This window comes from Somniosus microcephalus, chromosome 1 (assembly GCF_052327205.1).
Source record: "Somniosus microcephalus isolate GS21.2 chromosome 1, FLI_Smic_1.0, whole genome shotgun sequence".
NCBI lineage: Eukaryota > Metazoa > Chordata > Chondrichthyes > Squaliformes > Somniosidae > Somniosus > Somniosus microcephalus.
Genome location: NC_140987.1, coordinates 455,647,060 through 455,667,050, shown reverse-complemented (window position 1 = coordinate 455,667,050; position 19,991 = coordinate 455,647,060). Strand labels below are relative to the sequence as shown.

At 44.4% G+C, this 19,991-nt stretch overlaps 1 protein-coding gene across 5 annotated transcripts in view; it reads right to left on the bottom strand.

The window, feature by feature from the left end:
- atp11c (ATPase phospholipid transporting 11C (ATP11C blood group)) overlaps positions 1 to 19,991 on the bottom strand; it is a 154,679-nt gene that overhangs the window by 27,573 nt on the left and 107,115 nt on the right. For all 5 annotated transcript variants that reach the window (XM_086002119.1, XM_086002110.1, XM_086002134.1 and 2 more), the window contains 6 exons: positions 18,156 to 18,330; positions 12,811 to 12,913; positions 10,938 to 11,083; positions 4,870 to 4,929; positions 4,417 to 4,544; positions 1,436 to 1,571 (listed from right to left, as the gene is read on the bottom strand). In XM_086002119.1, the coding sequence (XP_085858245.1) occupies positions 1,436 to 1,571; positions 4,417 to 4,544; positions 4,870 to 4,929; positions 10,938 to 11,083; positions 12,811 to 12,913; positions 18,156 to 18,330 (748 nt within the window). The remainder of the gene's footprint in view (positions 1 to 1,435; positions 1,572 to 4,416; positions 4,545 to 4,869; positions 4,930 to 10,937; positions 11,084 to 12,810; positions 12,914 to 18,155; positions 18,331 to 19,991) is intronic.

The following is a 19,991-nucleotide window of genomic DNA, read 5'->3' as shown; positions in this document are numbered from 1 at the left end:
GGAGGGTAAGTCTCCAGGAGTTACACTTTTAAAAAGCAGTCGCAAGGCCTGCTTTTAACAAGGTAAGTGGTGAATTAAGTAAAATGAAAATATTTTCCCCACAGGTTTATTATTTTTAAATACTTTAAAGAAAGGGAAGTTTATTTTTAGCCCCGTTAGAAGATGTAATTAATTTTTTAAACAAATTTAATTATTGTTTAATAGTTATTTTATGCAATTTATAGTTATTTTAAAAATGTGATTTAAATTTTTTTTTTGAAGTTTTAGTTATGTTTTGGGGCCGATCTCTATTCATAGATTTGACAGCTCTTCCTGTCAAATCTATGAATAGAGAATCCCTGCTACCATTGGCTCTCCATGGCCCACGTGATCCCAGGGGACGCATCGAACTAACTGCGCCCCTGGGATACACAAGCACTGCACGCCGGCAGTTGGAGGAGGCCCAGGATCGGAATCCCACGCGGGCCCACAGCACAACGGCCGGCGCGCTAGCTAAGTGCAGGTCGGGGGCTTGCACCCGCGGGAAGCCTCCGACCCGAATTTCTGGGCCAATAACAAATTGCAAAAAAAAACACCATCAAAAATAACCTACTTAAAACGCAGCACACTGGAATGAGATGCAGATTTATGTCCACAACCACAACCTATTGAGTTACCAATATCATCAACAGGAGGTGCTACCCCTGACGCTTAAGGGGAAACCAGGAGGAAGATTTGTCATCAACCTGCTCTCTCTCTCTCGCACAACTTAGTGGCTGGCTCAAGAGCAAGACAACTGGAGGCCCAAGAGCAGTTCACACATTGTCACTGCAGTCAATACATAGCCTGGAGTGATTTAAAAAAATGTCAAGAAAATAGCTTCATAAATAGAGGGGACATATCTTCACATAAATAATTTGTAATATTCAGGGTAATGAGCCATTGCAAAAAGATTCTATGACATCCGTTGTAGGGAGGCGCTGTCCTTCGACGAAACATTAAACAAAGTCTCTATCTGTTCCAGTACTTCAGATGGACATTAAAGATCCCATGACCATCTAAAGAGCTGGGAGCTCTCCCGGTATCCTGACCAACATTCCTCTCTTAAACAACACCAGAAAGAGATTAACTAAATCATTTATATATTTGCTGTTTATGGGCTCTGGCTGTGCAAAAAGTGGCTGCTGCATTTGCCTATATAACAGTAATTGTACTTCAAAGTATTCAATTGTACGTAAAGTGCTTGGGGACGGTTCTGGAAGACCTGATAAATGCAAGCCTTTCTTTCTTTGAGTACCAAGTAAATACAATTAAAATAAAATAAATTATTTAATTAATATAGCAAGATAGCCACTTCGTTTCTGAGTATTTTGAAACAGAGGCCTTCATTCACAGACTGTTTAAATGATCAAAGTTGACAAAATTAAATCACTAATGAAAATACTTGTGTACTGACCTGACCATTCTCTGCAAGGGTTGAATTGTCGTAGAGGAAATAAGTCCCAAAGAAAAATACCAGCCCATTAAACAGCCCCAGAAATGTCCAATACAGGAAAGGTTTCCACTGTAGCAATGCGTTATTGGCAATATTCCTGCATAAGATACAAAAAAAAAAATTCAGAGCCATGGCACATCTGTATTAAGATTTCAGATTGCTTAATGTATTGACAGAAAATGCAAGGGCATAATTTGCATACATTTATGTTATCTGTACTTATAAGAGCTGTGCAGTGACTGAAATGATTACAAAGACAACAATTCTTAACATTAACACAAACCAGAAGATTATCTAAAAGTACTTGGGCTGTGAACATTGCTCTGAGATGTATTTCTTCAAAACAGTAGCACAACTGCTAACAAACATATAACTGATAAAGCACCAGCCCCCCTGAAGTGTGCAAACACACACTTCCTGAGGTTAGGGTTGCAGTGAAAAATAAAAATCACCGCACTGCAGTGCAGCACAAAAGCCACTGAGCTATAGAAGAACTTCTTTAAGAAATCTGAACAGTTGTCAAAGGGCCTGGTCATATATTTTCATTCCAAGTTAAATTTGCAACAGTAGTCGTGCAAATTCACCACAAAACAGGAGTAAGAAACCAGTGACACTTGCTTTGCTTTAACTATACCACTGCCGTGAAGACTGAACAAAATGATGGTCCATATTGTGTCAGCTCCAATGGACAATATCCTAAAATCCAGTGCCTCAAGACATGCACTGAAATCAGTATCTACCTACAAATAACAAATTGTATTTCTATAGCGCCTTTACGATAGTAAAACGTCCCAAGGCACTTTACAGGAGCGTTATCAAGAAAAATTTGTCACGAGCCACACACAGATATTTGGACGGGTGACCAAAAGCTTAAAGTCATATCCCTCAATGAAGTCATGCCTATAGACAGATATGAAGGCTTAGGCTTTCCAGTGCCGTCCCCGCTGGTTTTCTGGTGAATCTAGTCTGGAAGGGCCTGGAAAGACGTGGGCCAGTTACAATAAGCCGCAGGACACAGTGCTGACTCAGTTTGAATGCTCGACACCCGTTAGGCCCAGCACCTAATGGCCCAGAATTTGCAGTCGGGATGACGGCAAACTGGCAGCGCTCTCCGTCATTCCGCCTTTGAAACTGACCGCAGTGTCGGGATTTGGCGCATGCGCAGGCGGAAATCCTGAAGTTGTGGTCTGTCATTCACTACTCCGACACAGGCTGTGCTGTCCCCCTATCCCGTCACCCGACCACAGGGCCGGTAATCTGTGTAATAACCCAAATCATTGAAACGGACAAAAATGTCGGCTTTTCCGCAGTAATTATGCTGTTAAATTCCCCACTAAAAGTCAGACCCAAAGGGATTAGGTGTAACTGGGGTTTTGACAGCGTTATTACTGATAAACAAATGTTAAGGGCCTGGAAAACTAATTTTAATTTTGTGTAGTGTAAAATTTGTACACTTTAATAAAAATTAAAATTAAGAAACATTAAAAAAAAAGTTTTACTTTTTTTTTTAAAGTTTCTCCATCTTTATTTCAGGTTTGCCTTTTCAGTTTGCGAGAGCCCAAATCTTTTTTTTGCTCTCAACATTTTAAAAAAGTTAGAATTTTAAGAGCTTACTCACTTCCCTGCTCGCTGTCTGTGAGAATTCTGCATTTTGATTGGCTGCTTAGACAGCCTGACGCCATCACAGCAGCTCACACTAGGGGATCCCCACTATACTTTGTTGATTTGAATTAAATGTCGGAAAACCTTCTCAACACAGGGATCGCAAGATCCTTTTGCGACGCGTACTTCGGGGTCAGGGGCGAACGCCTTCGCTTCGCCACGGATTAAAAATTCCAGGCCAATGTTTAAAGGATGCTGGAAAGGGGGATCTGAAATGTTAAATCAAGGACTGGTCCAGTACAGTTGCTCTCACAGCTCAGGTTCAGAGTCAAAAATGTTGATAAAATAATTGGCCAATTTTCTTTTTCTCGGCTGCTCAGTGGCTGCCTCTCCCTCCCGTCTCCATACCTAGTCTGGCACTGACGCCCAGGGAGCCCTTTTCTAGCATGCAAATTACCCCGGGGACCAGAAATAGGGGGCATCCCTGGGGTGGATGGAATTCTTCCCCCCCCTCAATGTAAATTCTCAGCAGAAATGGGCAAGCCCCGGTTGTTATTCCCTCGGAAATTCTGAGCACCACAGCGCATGCACATGATACGTGGCATAGCACATGCAAGGAGCTTGTTCAGTAAAAACAGGCTGACTGCCCAGAGACAATTGCTCCCCTTGAACTGCAGGAGGAAGCTCTGTAAAAATGAATGGAAAAATTCTGCTGCATGGTCTCCCTCATCAAAGGCGTAACCAGGTATAGGAAGGCTGGGTGATACAGCAGCTTTAGAGGCAATTCTCGGAACTGGAGTGCACAAGAGATAGACATAATCATACGAGAAAGAGAGAGTGTGAGCGTGATAGAGCGAATGTGATCGAGCACGAGTGGCCAATAGAGTGTGTGCATCTATGCTTCCTTCTCCATAGAAGGGCAAAAGCAGGATATCCTCATTCCCCACAGTGGCTGTGCCTATGTTCTTCTCCACTAAATCTCCCGACAAAACTTTTCAAATTGAGGGGATATCACAAACTAGAATCATAGCATAAAGTTAATTCAGGTGAACTTAAAATACTGGAAGAACAAGAATTTTTACTGAGTCAATGAGGCAACACCCTTTTTTAGGTACTCCAAATTGGGAGCGCATTTGTGAAAGAAAGCACAGCAATTCTATCACGAGCAGCCTAACCGGTTTTGTGGGCTTTCCAGTCTTTACTGTCCTGTTGTTGCCACATCACGATACCGGTTTTGGCTAATGCAGCTCCTGCTAAATGTCACAAACTGCATCAGAATACTCCACAGGGTGACCAGTGTTAGTTCTTTAATAGGTACAGTAATGAGAGTTATTACTTACCTGTAGAGGGAGGGATCTTTTTTCAGCATTTCAATGCTTACATGCTGTTCCAGCAGACCATACAACAAGATTGGCAGAGAAGTGAAGCAGATATTATAAAATGTGAGATAAGTTGCATCATAGAGTGGCTTATGGGAAGAAGAGAAACAAAAAGTAGTTGAGTGTAAAATTCCACAACTGAAGTGATACATTAAAAAAAAATCAAGCAAATTAAATTGCTCAGTTTCAGTTTTGTAGTCCACAGGAGGGGATGCAAAAGAGGAGGAAAGAAAGGGGGGAAAAAAAGTGAACCTTTAGTTTATTGTTCAAGCTGAAGAAATGTGAAGTGACATCTCAATTTAGGTTTGAGAACCACAGTTCCCAGCAGCTACTGCCTCGCAAAAGGTCAAGGACAAGTTCACAAATCATAGGCACCTATCATTACCGCAGACCGATAGGGAGAGCAATACTCACCTGCTGAGAAAATCCGCAGAAGAACTGGTACAAAAACTGAGGTAAGATGAAGCAAAGATTCTGTAAAAGAAAATAACACCAAAATAAACTTGGGCAATGCACCAAGGTAAGCACCTTGGGACGAAAGGTGCTATATAAAATGAAAGTTGTTTAGCGGTCTAGCTCACGCTTTCAGCGAAAAGCCATTATTTCCATCACAGCATTCGAGATTTCATCAATAGGTTTTTTGTACAAAAATCAGATCAGCGAATGTTACTGGAGCATGTAATCAACAAATATTTCATGGGACGGCATTTTGTCTTCAAAAGTCTTAACTTAGGGGCTGCTGGGCCGGGTCAGGAAAGCACCCACCTCTCTAGGATGGACAGTTTCGTTCATTTTCAGTTCACGCACAGCGATGCGGAAAGAAATCCCACTATTATTATAGCGACAAAGCTAACCCAAAACTAGTAAATCCCTAAAACACAATTTTACACAACCATAACAATGTAAACACTACCTGTGCTCATCCTGTCATTTCATTCATCCCAGCTTTTCATTCCCCTTCCCTATTCTCTAACCTATAAATTCAATTTTACATTTCCCCGCCCCCCCCACCCTAACAGACTCTACTCTAAAATCACTTACCTTTTCTCGTCATCTTGGACACAAGGCAAGATTTTTACAAAAGGTTTTAACCACCTGTAAAAGGCCATTTTAATCATAAGCCCACATTCTAAAAGTTGACCTGGTTTTGAAAAGCACGCCCAAAACTGGAAGGGCCACGGTTGGCAGTGCCTGGATGAGTAAAGATGGTCATCAGCCGTGGTTCAGTGGCAGCACTCGCGCCCGAGTCAGAAGGTTGTTGGCTCAAGCCCCACTCCAGGGACTCGAGCACAGAATCCAGGCTGACCGTCTTTCGGATGAGGTATTAAACTGAGGCCCCGACTTCCCTCTCAGGTGGACATAAAAGTTCCCGTGGCACTTATCGGAGGAAGGATGTTCTTGCCATGGAAGGAGTGCAGCGAAGATTCACCAGGCTGATACCTGGGATGGCAGGAATGACGTATGAGGAGAGATTGTCTCGATTGGGCTTATACTCACTGGAGTTTAGAAGATTGAGAGGGGATCTCATCGAAACCTATAAAATTCTGTCAGGCCTGGACAGACTAGATGCAGGAAGGATGTTTCTGATGGCCGTGGAGTCCAGAACCAGGGGTCATAGTCTAAGGCTAAGGGGTAAGCCATTTAGGACTGAAATGAGGAGGAATTTCTTCACCCAGAGAGTGGCGAGCCTGTGGAATTCTCTGCCACAGAGGGCGGTGGAGACCAGTTCATTAAATATATTCAAGAAGGAGTTGGATATATTTCTTGAAGCTAAAGGGATCAAGGGATATGGGGAGAAGGCAGGGACAGGGTACTGAAATTGGATGATCAGCCATGATCTCATTGAATGGCGGAGCAGGCTCGAGGGGCCGAATGGCCTACTCCTGCTCCTATCTTCTATGTTTTGATGTAATTGAAGAGCAGCAGGGGAGCTCTCCCCAGTGTCCTGGCCAACATTTAACTCTCAACTAACACCTAAAGCAGATAATCAGGTCATTTATTTAATTGCTGTTTGTGGGGCCTTGCTGTGCAATAATTGCCAGCCCCATTTCCTACATTACAACAGTGGTTTCACTAACATGATTCAGGCAGAGACAGGGAGTCTCACACGGTTCGCAGAGCAGCTGCATTAATAAAGGTTTTAAGTACAATTTAGAAACGAAAGTTAAAAGTATTTTTTTTCCTAAAATGGGCAGCTAAACAAAAACATCCAGCTACAACAAGCCCATGGACTTTCGGACCACATTGTGAATGAAGCTGTAAAGCCCATGCATACCGAAAAACAATTCCGTATTAAAACCATACTGTCAAATGCAATGGTTAAATGAATGTTACCAATAACTATGTAATTTTTCAAAATGTTTTAGTGCAAAGATACAACAGTTTTGCCTGAAGACTAGTCTGGCTAAAGCAGTGAGTAGCGGCGCCAAATAAACCTCAGTTTGCTAATCTCAGACAGGGCCGAGGCAAACCCATTACAACTGGTCTCAGTGAGCTTGGGTAAGGAACAGGGAAAAATCAGCCAGCATTCCTGTAACTGATCATGATCCAGCTGCTCGCTGTTGGATACGCAAATCACAAGTTCAAATTCTGCCATGACAAGTTGAGAGACTGAATTGAATAAATCTGGCATTTGCGTGCTGGGGGCCAGAAAAATAATGATGAAAGCTCCCAGGCTGTTGTTAAAAACCCAACTGGTTCATTAATGTCTGTCACAGGAGGAGGCTGGTCACCCCTAGTCTGTCTGGCCTATAAAATGACTCCAGTCCCACATCAGATGGTTGACTCAATGGCCGCGATTTTACAAACCTCGGCGGGTGACATCAGTGGCGGGTCCCGACCCCTGAAATGAGTTTCCCGATTGGGCTCATTAAGCCCACCCAGCGCGTTTCCCGGCCGATTAGAGGAAGCGGGTCTGCTGACGTCATTTGAGGACGCGCCATCAGCAGGTTTCCTGAAAGGGACCATGGCCAACTTTAATTTGACAGTTGTGCTGTTGGTGTTCTACAGCATCGAGGTGCTGCAAACATTGACAAACACTGCACAGAGGTGCAGGGCTGCACCCAGGCTCTCCCATGACTCCCTCCATAAGCCTATGCAGGGAGGTTCTCTTCACTTCCCATGGCTGGAAGAGACCTCCCCAGGAGATCAACGCAGCCTGGTTGCACGTTGCAGAGGAGGACACAAGCAGGGATGTGGTCAGGAGGACCAGGGTGCAGTGGCGCAAACCTTTCAATGATCTCAGTAGGTGACAAAACATTAGTACACTCAACCTCATCCTACTGTGCCTCTCATCACATCCCCATCACTCTGCCTTCCCTACCCTACTCCTGCACATCCTTACTCACACCAACTTAGCTTGCACCTCCACCCATCCCTTGCTATCTACATCATCACATCCCCATCTCACGAGCCACCCCTCACACTCACCCTCATCCTAGTGCAATCATACCAACTAACAACACACAAGGGTAGGTACTTGGGTGTTTTATGCAATGTTCATGTAGTTTCTGTTAAGGTGGTGTCAAACATTGACACCTTTATTTTCAACATTTTGCGTTCTTGGACAGATGTGTGTGCACCTTTGGAAGTGACTTAGTGAGGTGCAGTGAATGGTGAGAGAGAACGGTACCTCCCGCAATGGTGAGCAGTGTGAAAGGAATGGCTTGGACATTGTGGGGATGATTTATGGTGTTGGTGTGGGGTGGTGCCAACCTGGCGAATCATGTGGCAGCCAGGGTGTACAGCATCAAGTGAAGTAAATGTGGCTATGGTGAGACCATCCCTGGCCTCCCGGGCAGCAATGTAGTCGGGTGCTGATGCCCTGTCCTGTGCAGCATCAGTTGATTGTGGAGAAAGTTGGTGTTGGGGCTGATCGTGGTGGGATTCGGAGGACCAAGGTGAGAGTATAAAGGCCACCCATGCTGATGGAATAGATGGCAGGTGAAGTAGAGATGACAGAAGCGATCTGTCAATGGTGGGAGAGGTAATGAAGTCAGACTGGATGGAGACTTGTGTAAAGACTTGCAGCATCCTGAATCTGTAGTGGAAATGCAGTTTAGAGAAGCTAGTGTTTAAGGGAACATTTCTCAATCAGCTGGGAGCTTCGAGTTGACATTTGAAGCTGTCAACTCATCATTTGATTCAATGGCCATTGACCTCCTGCCTTCACAGCGTCGCGGACGCGGTCTCGGCACAGCGGGAAACCGGTGGCAATCTGTCAAATCCAAAAAGCTGGGGAAAAAAAACCATTGACAAGTGGCTGTAAACAAGCCATTAATGATTTTAATTGCCTCCCCCACCTCTGCCTGTCGGGCCTGCTGAGCGATGGCAGACCTGACATTGGGAAAGTCCAGTGTGCGTGTTTTGACAGCGGGTTCCCGACCCGCTGTCAATCATTTAAAATGTAACAGCTGACCAGCCACCCATCTCGTCTGCTGGGTGCCGGCAAAATTCCGGCCAATGTCTCTGAAGTAGGCTAGTTGTAAACAATCACTACAAAGTATAATGGGGGGGGGGGGGTGGAAATTGATGAACCTCTCTGCAACATATCAAGATAAAGAATGAGTCAATCTCAGTCTAGTTGACACTGCAAAGTCCTCCTCACTAACATCTGGGAACTGGTCAAGCAACATCCTGACATAGTTGTACTGAACGTTGGAGGAATATGCCTGTTTAGATATCATTCATCACCATCTCGGAGTGTGTCCTGCCTCACCACCTTCAGTTGATTCATTAATCACCCTCTCTCGGTCATTAGATCATGAGTGGAGTGCTTCACCAAGGATTACACTTCCATTCACAATTCATCCAATAATGAGAATTAAGGCTAAAGGGATCACTTCAGGCTAAAGGGATCAAGGGATATGGGGAGAAAGCCGGGACAGGGTACTGAATTTGGATGATCAGCCATGATCTCATTAAATGGCAGAACAGGCTCAAGGGGCCGAATGGCCGACTCCTGCTCCTATCTTCTATGTTTGTATGAAGCAGCCCATACCCACTTACAGCAGGAGCTGGACAGCATCCAGGCGAGGGCTGACGAGCGGTAGGTAACATTCGTGCCACAGGCAATGACCATCTTAAACAATGAAAAGCCCAATTATCTTCTGCCCAACCATCAATGGCACCATCGCCAAGACCTCCACCATTAACATATTGGAGGTCACCTTTGACCGGAAGCTTAACTGGACCAGCCATATCAACACTGTGGCTGTAAGAGCAGGGTAGAGGCCAAGTACTCTGCAACAAATGGCTCGCCTACTGACCTTTCAAAGCCTCTCCACCATCAGGAAGACTCAAATCACGAGTGTGACACAATACTCACCACCAGGGATCCGGCTCAGCCGGCTTTTCAACGCAAAAACCACACGGTGCCAAAAAAAATGACAGGGAACACTGCTCACCACTTGTCTGGATAGGTGCTGGTGTGACTAAATTCTACTGGATTCAATGTGCAGCTCCTCCATAACCAGCACACTGTGCCTGCAGCATGTACTATCTACATGATGCACTGAAACAACTCGCCAAGCTAACTTTGACAGCACCTCCGTTCCCCATGACCTCTGCCACAGAGAAGGCCAAGACCAGCAATATCGTGGGACCATCCGCACCGCCACCCCACCCCCAAAAATTCTCTTTCCAAGTCACCCACCATCTTCACATGGACAAATAATGCTGTTGCTGCATCGTAGCTGGATTAATATCTTGAAATTCCCACCCTACCACCATCGTAGGGTCACCTTCACTACAAGGGCTGCAGTGGTTCAAGAAGAGGTGACCCACTTCCACCTCAGCGAACTCGCCAGTGCTACCCACATTCCAAGAATTTTTTTTAAAGCGCGTGTGTGAAAGTTGGGCAAGGACATGATTCGGCTTGGCTCTAATTGCACCACTGATCGAATAATCAGCCGATACTAATTGTTTAGGCTCAGTGTAGCCATTCGGGTGAAGTGCTAGAGGGCAAGTGACCTGTGTTGAATCGGAGAATCAAGACCATCATGCTTCCAGGAGGGGAAGGGAGGAAAGAAACATAGAAACATAGAAGATAGGAGCAGGAGTAGGCCATTCGGCCCCTCGAGCCTGCTCCGCCATTCAATGCGATCATGGCTAATCATCCAAATTCAGTACCCTGTTCCTGCCTTCTCCCCATATCCCCTGATCCCTTTAGCCTTAAGAAATATATCTAACTCCTTCTTGAATATATTTAATGAATTAGCCTCAACTGCCTTGTGTGGTAGAGAATTCCACAGGTTCACCACTCTCTGGGTGAAGAAATTCTTCCTCATCTCAGTCCTAAATGGCTTACCCCTTAGCCTTAGACTGTGACCCCTGGTTCTGGATTCCCCCGCCATCGGGAACATCCTTCCAAGTTAATGAAATCAGTGGGGGGAGGGGGGAAGGCAAATTGAAAATACAAGTAGGAATAAAATACGGTAAGGTAAACATTCATTCACAGGTATACCCTGTCCTGAAAGGCATACCTTGTAGAAGAAATACTGCACAAGATGTGCGATCCGAACGTAGTACAAATGTCCATGAGCGAGCAGAAGCTTCTGTAGGTGCTTAAACTTTGGTATTGCGTAATCACTATTTCTTGCTGCTTGGCGGCCTTCTTTGCCTTTTAAACCTGAAGTAAATTAAAGGAAGACCATTTAAAATGATTCAAGATATGTATGGACCACCACTTAAATCAGAAAACAGAGTAAAATAAAAACCACATATTCCTGCCGGCTACTTAAGAGGCCAGCTGCGAAGTATGCAGCGTACCTGCTGCAGAGCAGCACTCTGGGACAGGCAAAATAGGTTATTCCGCCTGCCCACCGATAGGAGTAGCAAACCAGAAATAATTCGAAAATCATTGCAAAGACAACGAGGACAAAAACAAGGGGAAGAGAACTCAAATTTTATAGACGTAATGCCTTCAGAGGTGGTGGTAGTGGGGAGGTGGAGAGGAAGAGGAGAAGCATTTTCATTATAATGCCAGCTACCCATGTAGCCAATACTAAAAATAATGTAAACAATTTTTACCAAGTATCGTTGTTATTTTTTCATTTTTTCTCAATCCTTTGAAGATCAGCCATTCCAACTATTCCATCACAGCATTGTTACAGGCATGTCAGAATGGCTTCATAGGGATTTCTATATATTGTACAGCTGGTGCCAACTATATTGTAGCTCAGGCACTACCTGATCCTATTACATAGAAACATAGAAGATAGGAGCAGGAGTAGGTCATTCGGCCCTTCGAGCCTGCTCCGCCATTCAACGAGATCATGGCTGATCATCCAAACCCTAGCACCCGGGCCCTACACCGACAGCCATCCCACCCAAGCCCTATCCCCGTAACCCTGTAACCCCACATATTTAATCCCCCCTAACACTAAGGGCCAATTTTTTATCATGGCCAATCAACCTAACCCCGCACATCTTTGGACTGTGGGAGGAAACCGGAGCACCCGGAGAAAACCCACGCAAACACGGGGAGAATGTGCAAACTCCACACAGACAGTCACCCGAGGCCGGATTTGAACCCGGGTCCCTGGCGCTGTGAGGCAACAGTGCTAACCACTATGCCACCGTGCTGCCCATCTATTCAAGAACACCGTAGGAACATAAGAAATAGGAGGAGTCGGCCATACGGCCCCTTGAGCCTGCTCCGCCATTCAATATGATCATGGCTGAACTATCTCAACTCCACTTTCCTGCCCGATCCTCATATCCCTCAGTGTCCAAAAATCTATCAATCTCAGTCTCTGAATATACTCAACGACTGAGCATCCACAGCTCGCTGGGATACAGAATTCCAAAGATTCACACCATCCGAGTGAAGAAATTTCTCATCTCAGTCCTAAATAGCCGACCCCTTATCCTGAGACTATGATCCCTAGTTCTCGACTCTCTAGCCAGGTGAAACAGCCTCTCGGCATCTACCCTGTTAAGCCCTCTAAGAATTTTATACATTTCAATGAGATCACCTTTGATTCTTCTAAACGCCAGAGAGTAGAGGCCCAAGAATCAATCTAATGAACCTTCATTGCACGCCCTTCCAAAGCAAGTATATCCTTCCTTTGGTAAGGAGAACAAAACTGTAGACAGTACTCCAGTAGCTTGAATGCTGATGTACAAAATTCCCTATGGAACTGGTCCAGGACTTGAATTGACTTGAATACAGTGGCTTGCTAGAGTAAGAGTATTGCTTAAGTGGAGAGGGTACAAAGGCACAATGGAAGCTTCGATGTTTAAAATAATCTTAGGTGAAAATGCACAGATGAAGTATGAATTATTTATGAATGATATTACCAACTAATGATCGCTCTCATAGCATTGTTCCGACTCCAAAACAAGTTTTCTTACCAATCCCAACATGTGCCTCGAGAACCATACTGACATCATTCGCACCATCACCAATTGCTAAAGTTATAGGATGGTCCTTTGTGTTCTTCACCATTTTGACAATCTAATGAAGAAAAAGAATATAAAGTGCTTTTAAGCTGGCCCAAACCATTTCTGGTACCAGTACATATTTCACCATGTGGTCAAAGAAAGCTTTGTATTAGGGGGCCAAAGATGCACAACTTACATAAGATGGTATGGTACAAATTGTGGTCTCAGGCAACCATAATGGCCAATAGCTCTTCAAAGCTACGGGGTAAACTTGGTCTTCGGCACTAGCACGAAACAGGTGATCACCAATTGGCAGCCCGTTTTACACGCCACTTGATTTTCTTATCCATTGAAGTAGAGGGCGGGGTGTGAAACAGCTTACCAATCGGTTCTCACCCGCTCTGTGCTACAGCCGAAGACCAAGTTCACCCCCTATGTTACGTATTAGTAGCCAGTTTTAAATAAGTTCTTGGAATTAAAACTACTACTTTCAGTTATATATCACCTTGAACATAGCAATGCGTCCCAAAGCACTTTACAGAGGTATAATAAAAGAAAAATGGATGCTGAGCCAAAGGAAGCGAGATTAGGAGGTGACCAAAACCTTGGTCAAAAAGGTGGGTTTTAAGGAGGACAGTGAGGTGGCAAGGCAGAGGGAATTCCAACTTTGACAGCTGAAACCACAGCTGCCAATGGTGGGGCAAAGGGACAGGATGCACAGGAGTCTGGAAACAGAGGAGCAGAAAGTTTGGGGGTAGGAGGGTTTGTAGGGCTGGAGGAGGTTAGAAAGAGGGAAGGCTAGATCATGAAAGGGTTTAAACACCAGAATGATCCTTATAAATCTGAGACACTGGGGGTCCAAGAGCCCACGTAGGTCAGCAAGAACAGGAGTCATCGGTGGGCAGGACTTGGGGCAGGTTAGGATACGGGCAACAGAGTTTTGGATGAGCTGAACGTTAGGGAAGGTGGAGGAGGGGAGGCCGGCCAGGAAAACACTGCAACAGTGAAGTCTGAAGGTGACAAAGGCATGGGTGGAGGTTTTCAGTGGTATATAGGCTGAGCTAGGGGTAGAAATGGACAATGTTACAGAGGTGGAAGTTGGCAGTCTCTGTGATGGAGAGGATAGGAGTTTGAAAGCTAAAGTTCAGAACTGAATAGGATGCTGAGGTGGTGGCAGTCTGGTTCAGTCTTAGATAGTGGCAGAGGAGATGGGTGGAGTTAGAGACAAGTGTAAGGAGTTTGAGCCAAGTGTAAGGAGTTTGAGCCAGGGGCCGAAGATTATGGTTTTGGTCTTCCCAATGTTTAACTGGGGGAAACTGCAACTCATCAAAGTCCAGAGGCAGTGGAGGGGTTGAGAGGGGTGCTGAAGTTAAGAGTTGGGTTGACATCATCTTACACGTATAACGTCAGTAAAGGTTGATATAACTGTATTGTCAATGGTTTCCTCTCGTCAGGCACTGTCCACCTCCCTTTCAAACTGCCATCATGTCTGCAGATAATGTTGTCATGGAGAAAACACTTAGATGAGGTAAAGGAGGAGGCCAAGGATAGATCCTTGGGGGACTCTGGTTGTCATAGTGTAGGGGTGGGAAGAGAAGTCATCCTCAGAGACGCTCTGATAGTCAAGTGTGGATCAAAGCAGAGCATTTCAATCTGCTGGACAATTACATAGATAGAATTACATAGAACATACAGCATAGGAACAGGCCATTTGGTCCAACTAGTCCATGCTGATGTTTATGCTTCACTCGCGCCTCCTCCCATCCTTTCTCATTTAACTTTATCAGCAATGTTGGAGGAGGATGCTGTGGTCAATCAGGTCAACGGCTGCAGAGAGGTCCAGGAGTATGAATGCACCACCATTAGAGAACGTACTTCTTCACTTTGGTTAGGTTGTGGTGCTGTGGGAGATACACAAACAGGAAGTTGCAGGAGAGATGGGCACAGACCAAGAAGGTATTGTTGTGTATGTAACCTGTTCCACCTTAAGAGAGCTTAAGCCTGTTCCACCTTAAGAGATGTACTACTTTCTCAGGCTGCTGTAGACGTAATACCGGGGGTGAACACACCGGTATATAAGCACTGTGCAGTAATCTTGTATTCAGTATAGTCCCTACCTCCAACCAGTAAAGACCTGTTTGAATTATACGTTTAAGTCTTTGTGTTAATTGTTCAATACAATACACATACTTAACAGGTATATGTTCAAGGGCTTGAGAGGAAAGGGAGGTCGGTGATGGGACAATAGTTTGTGAGGGCAGAAGGGTCACAGGTGGGGGTTTTTTTTGAGCAGAGGGTAATGATGGCAATTTTGAAAGGGAGGTTAACAGTGCCGGATGAGAGGAAACGGTTTACAATGTCAGCTAGCATGGGAGGCTAGGAAGAGAAGTTGGTTGGTTAGCAATTTAGTGGGAATGGGGTCAAGGGAGCAGGAAGTGGATATGATGGACGAGGTGAGCTCAGAGAGGACAGTGGGAAATGGCAGAGAAAGTAGAGACACACGGGGGGGGGGGGGGGGGGGGTGTTCAGGGATTGGGTGGGGTGGCCTTGGGGATGGAAGTCTTTCAATGGAAAAGTTATATCATCAACCATTACTGAAGTTATACTGGTAATTGCTAGATAGGGAAATTATCCATCCAGTAATCAACTGCAAATTTGCAGTAAACTAGCAACACTGACATCAGAAACAGTTTAATAGTCTTCAGTGAGCACTATTCAGCAACCTTCTATTTACTGTACAAATCCAGAATACACTACAAATGTCTTACCTTAGCTAAAAGTAAGAATTTAAAACAAAGTTACATTCAAATAACACATTCAATAACAGAGAGCAGGGAGCAATCAATGGCCAAGCAGACTTGTACCTGGAGAAGAATGATTTTGACTTAATTAGCCCCTTTCAATACCGTGGCTAGTTTCCCACCACATAGTTGAATTTGGAACATTTGTGGGACAATCTGCCTTTTCATAAGCTGAAAAGGGACATCTAGAAAACAACTGCTGTTGAGAACAAAAGAGCTGAAGGTGGTAATGTGGAGTTTTGCGGAGTGCAGGAAGAATGAATCACATTGTTCTAACTCAGAGTCTCAAAGGATTGACAGCCTTAGTAATTACCTGTGCTAACATGCTGATCTTGTGCTGTGTGAGGGAACTGCAGAAGTTAGATTACCTATTTCTGGCATGGGCTTCCTGCTCTTTCTGTGGAATATATACTCCACATGCATCGGAATTTGGGTCCAGTGAGGTGGGGGATGCAGAATCATGAAGAGTGCCTGAAAGCTATATATGTTGTAGCCTCACAAGAACTCCAAGTTTTTCTCTGCCTCGTGTGTAAGAGCTTTATTCAGGAATCTCCTCTCGGTTTGTTTGCTTTGACTGAGAAAGCTATACGGCCATACAACAAAAGGAACTGAATTTTTGAGAGACGGGGTAACTATACCATATCAAAATTAGAAGGCCTCTCATTAAATGTTAGAATCTGTATATATAGCAAGATATTAAAGCGCGCTTAAGAAAATGGAGACGGAACATACTACAGGAAACTGTGTGCTATCCGGCACCGACGGGACCGAGCTGTTGCCGTTCCCTCAAATCTGCCGGACACACCAGCGTTAATGTTGAAGCATACGGAGATTTTCATCTCCGTATCTGACAACAAACACTGTTGCTTAGCAACAGCTTCTAAACAGTCGGCCCGTACCTTGGAAGCGTCTCTCTGAAGCTGTTGCTAAGCTACAGAGACTTTACAGAGCCTGACTGTTGGGGGGGAAAAAAAAGCCACGAGAAGAAAAAAAAACCTAACAAAACGGCTCCTGATTTTTGCCGGTGGCTCGAGCTTGCCGGACACTTAGCCTCCGGATAACACAAAGTTTCCTGTAACAAGTTTTCCCTCAATAGTGACACCAAAATCAGATCTGAAGGGTCTTGAGGTTACGATGAGCAAAGCTCCTACAAGGTTACGAGGAGCAAAGCTGTTTTGCAGCTCCATTAGATGACGAGCCTAACCCTGCTACAGGCGGAGGACAAATGAAGAGATTAATTTGTGCTTTTTTTTTTAAATACTGATTTTGAACAGAAAAAAAATCATATAGCACTCTCCTGTGGTGTTACTCACAATAGCAGGAGTGTTAACGGGCAATGTGTTATTTTGTGGCGAAGATACAGATGTGTTTAAACCGTCTATGTCCCTTAAAGCTACAAAGTCCAACTGCTGAAAATAGGGCATCCTGAGGTAAATTAGAGGTTGCCATTGTGAAAGAAGCTTAAAAAATGACAAGTGCTTATAAATGCCCAACTCCAGGTCAGAAGAAACCTACATGGCGACTTCCTTTCTATTTTTCCAATAGTTCTAGGGACCACGTGTCAGACTCAAAGTACTTATATAGACAAGTAATTCGCTGTAGCGTTGCTCGTGAGTAGTCTGGGGTCTGGAACAATGTTGCGACGGTCGAGTGCTAACCTGGCCTGTGCCTTTCTGGCCACTGTTTAGAGCACCTCCACCCAGCACGTACCTGAATACATCCCGAGGAATGTCTTTAACTGCTGTCTCATGACAGAAGTTTGCAGATTCTCAGGTGCATATAAATTACAGGCTTAAAGAAAAAACAGCATATACAGGAAACTCTTTTTTATCCGGCACAGACAAGACCGGCGTGGTGCCGGTTTATCAAAAAGTCCGGATTACAGAGAGGTATAGTAAAAGGTACGAGAGCCCCGTACACAGCAACAAATCCAGGCGTCCCTGTTGCTATGCAACAAGTGCAGGAACCCTGGCCACAAGATCCAGGCGTCCCTGTTGCTATGCAACAAGTGCAGGAACCCCGGCCACAAGATCCAGGCGTCCCTGTTGCTATGCAACAAGTGCAGGAACCCCAGCCACAAGATCCAGGCGTCCCTGTTGCTATGCAACAAGTGCAGGAACCCCGGCCACAAGATCCAGGCGTCCCTGTTGCTATGCAACAAGTGCAGGAACCCCGGCCACAAGATCCAGGCGTCCCTGTTGCTATGCAACAGGTGCAGGAACCCCGGTTACACGGCCACAGATCCAGGAACGGCTACTAATATGAAGTAAAACTTACCTGAACCTACTCCTGAATTTTGCCGGTTAACAGAGATTTCCGGTCATTTAGGTGCCGGTAAATCGAGAGTTTCCTGTATTTATTTTTTTACACTTTTGACTAAAAATGAGAGAAAGAGGTGTATTGATAGATGGGATAAATAAAGAAAGAGGCATGGATACAGACAGAGACAAATGGATGGATTCACACCTAGATAGACAGACATTAAACACAGATGTAATAAAGTAGTCGGTATACCTGTGCTTTCTGCAATGGTGCCATACGGCAACATAAAACGGCAGTACATCTCTGGCATATCTGCAACAACAGGTTTTTGTAGTTGCTCGTGCTCCCATCTTGGGTTGGTTTCATTATTAGCGACAGAGCATCACCATCAATGATCAAGCCGTATTCCTGCGTCGCAGACCAACTTCTGGAACAGAAATGGATGCAGATTTTCTTTTCTTTATTGAAATGTGATTTCTAGTAGAGAAGTTCACCTGTTTGCCATTCGACTGTGAAATGACCAGATCAATGTAATTTGATGCAGTACAGATATTCTGCCACTAGATGCCAGTGTACTTTAAGCACACAAGATAGAGGACAATTACTATATGAATTCTAATAGGACCGATCACTGCAGATGTTGATATTCGAACACACCCAGGTGATTAAATGTTGATTGCTCAATGTCCAAGTGAGAAAAACATAATTTACAATAAGAACTTGCATTTATATAGCGCCTTTAATGTGGTAAAACATACCAAGGCGCTTCACAGGAGCGATTAGCAGGCACCAAGCTACATAAAGAGCTATTAGGACAGGTGACCAAAAGCTTGGTCAAAGAGATAGATTTTAAGGAGCGATTGAAAGCAGGAGAGGGGTTTAGGGAGGGAATTCCAGAGCCTGAAGCCTAGGCAGCTGAAGGCACGGCCGCCAATGGTGGATCGAAGGACTTGGGGGATGCGGCAGTTGCGTAACAGTAGGGAACATTTATCTTGCAGCGATCATAATACGAATGAATTCAATATTAGGTTTGAAAAGGAGAAATGTAACAGCTACCAAGATTCTAGATTTTGGTGAGGCTAACTTTAACGAGATGAGACAGGGACTGACGACAGCAAACTGGTCAAAATTGTTATCGGGTAAAACTACAGATGAACAGTAGGAGGTATTCAAAAAAGAGCTTTGCTTAATAAAGGACCAGCAATATACCCCTAAAGGGCAAGAGCTCCACTTACGAAATGAAAGAGCCATGGTCGACAGAAGAGGTGAGAGGTAACACAAAACTAAAAGAAAGAGCGTACAAAAGTGCAACGAATAGTGTAGATCCAGGGGACTAGGAGTGGTTGAAGCGAATAGTATAGATGCATTTAAGGGGAGAAACATAGAAGATAGGAGGAGTAGGCCATTCGGCCCCTCGAGCCTGCTCCGCCATTTAATGAGGTATGGCTAGACAAGCATATGAGGGAGAAGGGAATAGAGGGTTATGCTGATAGAGTAAGATGAGAGGAGGCTCGAGTGGAGCATAAACGCCGGCATGGACTGGTTGGGCCATATATCCGATGTAACCTATATCAAGAACAGCAAAGGAAGACACAAAAGGTAGTAAGAGCTGCAAAAAGAGAACATGAAAAGAAACTTGCGAGGGATATCAAAATTAATACAAAAAGCTTTTACAATTATATTAGAAGAAAAAGGGTAGTCAAGGGTAATGTGGACTCTTGAAAATAGATGAAAGTAATATTGCAAATGAAAATAAGGAAACAGCAGACTTGTTGAGTAATTACTCTGTCAGTTTTCACAGTAGAGAAAGAGGATAATATACCAGACATTCCAGGGGAACTAAAAGAATCCAGGACTGGAACTAATTAAAGTTAATGTAAACAAGAAAACAATATTAGAAAAAATGGCATGAAAGACTGACAAATACCCAGGACCTGATGGTTTCCACCCCAAGGTTTAAAAAGAATTGGCCCTTTAGATTGGAAAATTGCAAATGTAACTCCATTCTTTGAGAAAGGTGATAAACCAGGAAAGTATAGAACCGTTAGTCTAAAATCTGTTGTGTGGAATCTATAATTAAGGACAGAG